Source organism: Polyodon spathula, chromosome 10, assembly GCF_017654505.1.
Source record: "Polyodon spathula isolate WHYD16114869_AA chromosome 10, ASM1765450v1, whole genome shotgun sequence".
Lineage (NCBI taxonomy): Eukaryota > Metazoa > Chordata > Actinopteri > Acipenseriformes > Polyodontidae > Polyodon > Polyodon spathula.
The window spans coordinates 2,001,763-2,009,111 of NC_054543.1; the positions used below are offsets into that span (position 1 = coordinate 2,001,763).

Genomic DNA, 7,349 nt, shown 5'->3' on the forward strand with positions numbered 1-7,349 from the left:
ATGTAGAAAATGTGATTCCTTCCATGTGTGAAGCCAGCTGGGAAGTAGGCTGGGCAAATGCAGCGTTGGAGCTCCAGACTGGTCACCAGCAGCAACAAATCTGATTATACTATGTAACACAATTTTTGTTCCTGGGTAGTAAGTGTTATTTCCTAATTGCTTATGCCTCAAAAGTATAGAAAATGGCTATTATTTTGTGACCAGGACAGTGATATTTCAAAATATCACTATTTCCAATGGGAAAACGGGCAAATGTGTGTCTTTTCGTTCACATAAAGTCAGAAAAAAACAACATATGAATCCAAATTAACATGTATTTATACTAAAGTAATACAAAAATGACTACAAAAGATTTAGAAGTGAGTTTTACTGTATTTACAGTATAATCGTAAATCTCGAAAAACTACTCACTTCTGAATCTTTTGTAGTCATTTTTGTATTACTTTACTGTAAATACATGTTAATTTGGATTCATATGTTGTTTTTTTCTGACTTTATGTGAACGAAAAAAAATAATTTTGAAATATCACTGTCCTGGTCACAAAAGCAAAGTTTGTGGGGAATAATAGCCATTTTCTATACTTTTGAGGCATAAGCAATTAGGAAATAACACTTACTACCCAGGAAAAAAAAAAAAAAAAAAAAATTGTTACACGGTGTTATCAGAGATTTGTCATTCTGACATTTAAATACATAGGAATATGTGCAGTTAAAGACTGAGGAACTAGCTTTTAGTATTACTGTAATACAGCATGGTCACATTTAATGCACTATTAATGCATGATTATTATGGATATTTTACAGTGCTACTGAAACCATAACAGTAAAATACTGTATACATTAGCAGCAGTGTACTGTAGTTAGGAAACAAAAGCTTGCCACACAGTACATTTGAATTGATGTTACCCTTAAAATGACTTTCCTGTTGAAGTTTGCCTACCTTTGTTCAAGCTCAGGGCGAGTCTTTGTCCTTCCATGTCCAGTCGGGCCACTGGCGGAAAGTTTAGTGACCACTTTCCTGACGCCTTGGTCGTGGATTTCAAAACCACCAGCCTCCTGCGTCTGCTTCATGGTGTAACCTGTGTATTGGCCAAATCAAATCAAACTCTCCTCTCACCAGAACAATCTCAGAATGCTTTCACTTTGTTGAGCAGACACAGCAGCAGAGGTGTTAAGCGCTTGAGAAATTTGTCAAACCTCTTCCTCCTGTCGAGTGTGGCCAAGGTTAGCAATGCAGCCTACCCTCCAGAAAATAAATAAATCTTCAAAAGGAGGCGACACCAGGCTGGGTAGAAGAGTGCATGGAACCCACAGGAAGCAAGCTGAAAGAGCTCTAGCCAATAGGAGGCACAGGCCCACAAAGTTGGGACCAGCCTATTACTCAGCTCCCTATCAGTCTCCCTCAGCCAGTCACACTGAGGCTTCATGCAGTCTAGGCATGAGGAATGCCACTTGTCACTCACTAGGTGCCGATCAGTTTAGCAGCTGCAGCAGACAGTATTTGTGCCCGTGTTGGAATACTGGAAAGCAGTGAATCCTTTAGGAAATACCTTCTATAGGTTATGTACATTAATAAATGTATGTAAAAAAAAAAAAAAAAAAAAAAAAAAAACATACAAATACAAAGCAAAATAAATCTCTACAAAAACAGGTTACTGGGCAAGTCTTTCCTGCACACTACAGACATGTGCAGTACTTACACACACTTTAATAACTAGATTGATTTGGTTTACTGCATTATTCAATTGTCTGCCTTCTGTTTCCTCTGCTTGAAGCTCTGACTAAGATTCCCAGCTTTGCACTAAAGGGACCTCGATACCCCTCTTCAGGGCGAGAGAGCAGTTTCAAATCGACATGCCCCACACAACCCATAGCCTGTTTGTGAGGCAGCTTCTAGAGATGCCCAGGAATAACCATCTGAGAGTTGTACCATGTGGAATTGTGTATGCGACTTTGTGGAGGGTGAAGACTCACAAACTTCGAGACAGATTTGCAGCCAGGTTTCTAGAAGTGAAAGACTAGTATAATTTAACCCATTGCACAAGATAGCTTCCCCCCACCGTCACCAACCATCTACACACCAGACAGATACAACAGCAACAAAAGTCAGGGCAATTTAACACCATAGAAGCAATATTTCAGTATTTTATTAGGTGTGAAAACACCAGTGTGATAAGTTAAGAAAGCACCCTCTCCCATTTCAAAAGAGCTTTGATGTAAAACGGCCTGTCACAGCTACCCAGAGCTGTACTGGCACTCCCAATACCAAGAAAGGGATATCCAAGTAAAGGGGTTCAAATCTACAAATGGAAACCTCCCCTTTTACAAATACCAGTATTTATTGTTCCAGCGAATTAGACAACTCAATCCAAAAAGAAAGGGAAGGGAACTGGGCCCCTCAGCAGGGACGCAGTCAAGCTGGAACTCGCGTGACAGGCAAGCGAAGTCACATGACTAGTCAGACCTCAGACCTGAAAAGAGCATTATGAACTTATTCCATTACGAACTACTTCTTTAAGCTAAAAATGCAGGACGAAGACCACAGCGACAGTGCATCGACTGCACATGCAAATAAGATAAATGCACAACCCGTGTGCTCGTAGAAGTTCAGTATATAACTACAATGTCAATTCATATAGTTCTTGTTCAGGGAAATCTAGATGTTAGTGGCGTTCTGGTACCTTCAGATTTCGGACTACTCCTCTGCTTGTCAGGCCAAATTTCTCATATGCAACTAAACAGGGCACAGCTTAATGCCGATTGACACTTTCCTTGTAAACCAAACACATTCAGCCAATCACTGCCGTAGATGCATGTAAATCATATCCTCAATAAATCATTCATGTCAAATAGTGCAATACCAGTATACCAACACTGCTCACTTCTTCCATTTAACTTCCCCCTCACACTTCTGCTAAACATACTACCTAACAAAGCCTGTCTCGTAAACTCTGTCCTTGGCTAACAGCTGAACACATGACCCAAGTGATCGTAAAGCAGGATTTAAAAAAAGAAGGCCAGAGCTGCAATTCATAACAATGGTTGTAAATTCCATCGACTGTGGAGAGCTGCCAATTAGAAAACAGGCTTTGAGAAAGAAGAAAAAAAATAGAAATGAGAAGCGAGAAGGGACAAGGTCGAGCTACAGCAGGGGAACTTGAACGTGAAGCTGCAACACGCAACTGAAGCCACGTACAAGACCAACCACTGCAAGAGTTGCCAAACTTTATTCCTTCAGAAAGTTTACTTGTTATAAAAATACATTTCTCATTTTTTTAAAAATAACTTGGAATGAACAGTGACTTCCTTTTAAAATTTTTTTAAAAAAAAGACACTTGATGGCTTCAAAAAGACATACACATGCCGGTCACAGATAGTGAATGAAAACATTAAACAAAAAATAAAGCCAGCAACTCCATAGCTACACTAACTAGTAAATGTGTTCGGAGCATCAGCAGCAACTGGTTCTATTAATGGCTGGCAAGAACACTGTAGTTTATTGGTACTCTGACATGTTAGCGAGAGGTCTTGCTCTAGACTGTAAATCACAGCAGTAAACTTGGATTTTTACTTGATCGCCCCACCATCTCCTCAAGAAGACAGAAGAGACCACCACTTTGGGACAGAGGATCCAGTGTTAACCACTATGAAGCACCTGCTAATCCACAAATAAACTTGAACAGAGTGGACCGAGAATTTTGACAGTTGTATGTGATTGCCTGCTAGTACTGAGTAAACGTTATGGAGATGAGCTAATGTAAAAAAAGGAAAAGCATCCAGTTCAGATCACCAGTAGTAGTCACGTTGCCCCTTCTACAGTCTCTAAAGTGCTTTATTTGGTAGAATGCCTTTAAAAGGGCTAAGATGCATATTCATGTAGGGAGGAAGAATGTAAAATAAACTCTGCTTCAACAGCCAGTATCAACATGAAGTTAATAAAACGTAATTAGAAACCGCTCTGGAAAAAAAAAATGAACAAAGGGAATCTGGTATATAAAAACACATGCTTTCCCCAGCGAGTCAGGGGTGACCCTTTAAACCCCCACAGAATTATAACAAAATGGAGCTTGTAAGCAATAGCCACATTTATCATCCATTCATTTACATGAATGGACTTTTAAACACTGGAAATTAAAACCCATTAACCTCAGCCACTCCCTCCATCTCTTTAGTGCAAGCTTATTATTGATAACACCAATAAAACAAATATAAAAACGCATTGTAGCAACACCAGGGAACTTTATTCTACAATTGTACTTTCTTAGGAAATTATAACAAGAGTGTTTCAGGTAAGTACAGGTAGAAACGGGGGGGTGTCCCCCCCCCTCGAGTTACTGCAAGCAGGCATGTTTAGCTGCAGACTGCTGATCAAGACAGCATCATAGCTGCAAAGATCATCGTCTCATTATAGGTGTAACATTCCTTCTGGATATGGATATCATCGAGGGCTGCGTCACTCAAATATCCACTTCCAGCTGTCCCTTTAAAAGAGACGCTGAAAAAGACAGCATTGAGACACAGGGTTCCAGCTTCCAGAGTTCAAAAGAAAAGGGAAACATAGCATCTATCTATCTATGAGATTCTCACTCCAATACATTTAAATCCAAGTGGACATGCAGCCAGGGAATTGGAACATTTCAGAAACCTAGTACCAGGCACTTTGTCCCTTCTCCACTTGGACACACACAGATCTCTAGGACTATGCTATGAAGTGCCTCCTGGTGGAAAAGTTAAAAACTGCATGATTTAGTGTGACCATCACCTGCCAGGATCAGCAGCTGGTTACACATGTGATAATGCCAGCCCAATTTCCACCATCGATACGGGCTACTGAAAAAGCCTCACCTTTAAAAAGATGCTACTGAATCAGATTCAAGGGCAGTTTGGTTCCAACCCATCCTTAATACTGCACTGAAAGAACAAGGCCCATGGCTGATGTCACGGAATATAGGAAATGACTCTGTATGTACATGTAACTTGGTAATTGTCCTACACATTTTACAGTTTGCATGTAGTCGGGTTATGTGAAACCAGCCACAAGCTTTTCTAGTTCAAAAGGCAACAATTTCTTCTGGCTTAACCCTGAACACGACATAGATGTAAACTGCAATAGTATCAGGAAGCACTTTTACAACCCATTCCTACCTGGTATCTTGCAGAGTCCAGGGCAGTAATCCGGACGGAGATGTAAAACAACACTATACCTTTGTTTCCCTTCTCAGACCACAGGAGCTCCTCAGGCTTTGTGAGATTACACAGCAATACTTCCTGGAAGTTCCTAGGAAGGACTAAAAAGATGTCTATATATAATATATGTATATATATATATATAATATATATATATATATATATATATATAGGTTGATATACATTGAAAAACATGCCATCAGCTGATAAAGTATTTATACTAAATTAAAAAAAAAATTCCATACCCATGTTCTGCCCGTACATGTGGTACATAAGACAAACACTGTGGTCCAAGGAGCATGCGGCTGATCAGGACTGCTGTTTATTATGATATGAGGCTTCTAGTATGGATCATTTCCTGAAGAATGAAAACAAAAAGCCAGGTAATAACTTTAAATCAAACTACAGTTAATAGGCAAAGTGCATAACGAGATCCTTTTTAATGTTTTTAAAAACAGAGCCATTTGCTCCGACATCAGAAGACAAAACACATCGATCCAATATCAGAATCCATGGTGATTACCCCCAACAAAAGTCTGTGGATACGATCCAGACAGATTCTGGGGACAGTAGCGACTTTCCCAGACAGGGTGTAGGTTTATGGAATCCGCCCTGAACATATTTGGGAGGTATCCCAAATTGTGAGTTTCATTCTGCGTTTACAATTTGGTGACTATTCACGGTGAGGCAAGGGAAACAAAGGTTTTTTCAGTGAAATACTTCACATTACTGATAACCTCTTGAAATGAACACATGGCAACTTTTACTGCAAGTCCCCCACTCAGTGAAATACTTAAGAGTTAAGACCACAAAACCATTACAATAACCAGAACAAACAGCATTCTGCAAAGAGCACTTACCTGGAGTACACTGTTACAATAATTTGATTGTCTTAATGTCCAAGGGACTCATGCCAAGTCTTTGTCTGATAGTATCTTTTCCATCCTTGTTAAAAGCACTGGTGGTAGAACAACTCTTGAAGATAATGTTCTGAACAACAATTCTATACAAGGAATTGGTTCTATCAAATTACAGCAGAGAGAAAGGACAAAACCTTTGAGGGCTTTGATAGCTTCTTGTCCCAAGCATGTATTATGGTGCAGGTGGACTAAATCAGAACCTCAGGATAGAATATGAACATAAAAGCAGAGTTACAGCTTTTTATATATATATATATATATATATATATATATATATATATATATATATATATACCTTAATTTTAATCACAAAGCAGTTGATTCAATAAAGCAGTAATATGATTTCAATATGCGGTGGAACTGATCAGCCTGAGATTCTAGATTAAGATGGGTTTTTTTTTTTGTATTTGTTACTTCGAAAAGTGCATAACTGAACCGTAGTCAATTCTACAGAATTTCTTGATTCTCCGACCAACATAAAATGATTTTCAAACCCTAAAAAATTTAAATAAAATACTAACTTTTAAAAACAAAAATAATTAGTGGCCCACATTATACATTTAAATATTTTTACTCCGTGGTACAATACCTCAATATATTGATATGGTGCAGCCAGCTAACATCAGATGGAAATGACATGACCTTAAAATAAATCGATACTGTTTTCTTATTTAATTCTACAGGGTGTTTAGAAAATAAGTTTAACCTATTAATGATATGGAGAATTGATATGGTAAAGTTACTTACTGTATATTAGTTAGTATCATGTGGCTCTACAAGGGGTAACACAAGTACATGGATTGCATGTTGCAGATTGTACACCTTACCATTCCAGATATTAGTCCAGCTGATTGTGACGAAGTGATCCCGGTCACAACGGGCTTGCTCTTGCCAGAACCTCAGTGCACGAATGAGCTCAGGTATGATCGTTCCCTTTCCTGACTGCAAACACTTGACCAGCAGCATCCCACCTCTCCGTCCCACATTCGAGTAACAGCTGGACGACAAAGAAATGGACAGACTGGCCAAAGGGGTTGGTCCTGACAAGTCGCGTTTCACAATTATAAAATGTATTCATATCAACAGGGCAATCATGCAGCATACACCCCAACAGTCACAGTTGTACAGAGTAATTCACTGCACACACACAGTACACCATATTGAATTATATATGGATCCTACAATCATGAAATAATACAAACAGTACTACCACCATAACAACTTAATTGTAAATAAACGCAC

The 7,349-nt window shown here is 39.0% G+C and overlaps 1 protein-coding gene across 2 annotated transcripts in view; it reads right to left on the reverse strand.

Annotated features, from left to right (window-relative positions):
• LOC121321709 (RNA-binding protein 20-like) overlaps positions 1-1,223 on the reverse strand; it is a 46,857-nt gene extending 45,634 nt beyond the window's left edge. For both annotated transcript variants that reach the window (XM_041260786.1, XM_041260785.1), the window contains exon 1: positions 941-1,223. In XM_041260786.1, coding sequence (XP_041116720.1) covers positions 941-1,071 — 131 coding nt within the window. In that variant the 5' untranslated portion in view covers positions 1,072-1,223. The remainder of the gene's footprint in view (positions 1-940) is intronic.
• Positions 1,224-7,349: the final 6,126 nt, after the last annotated feature.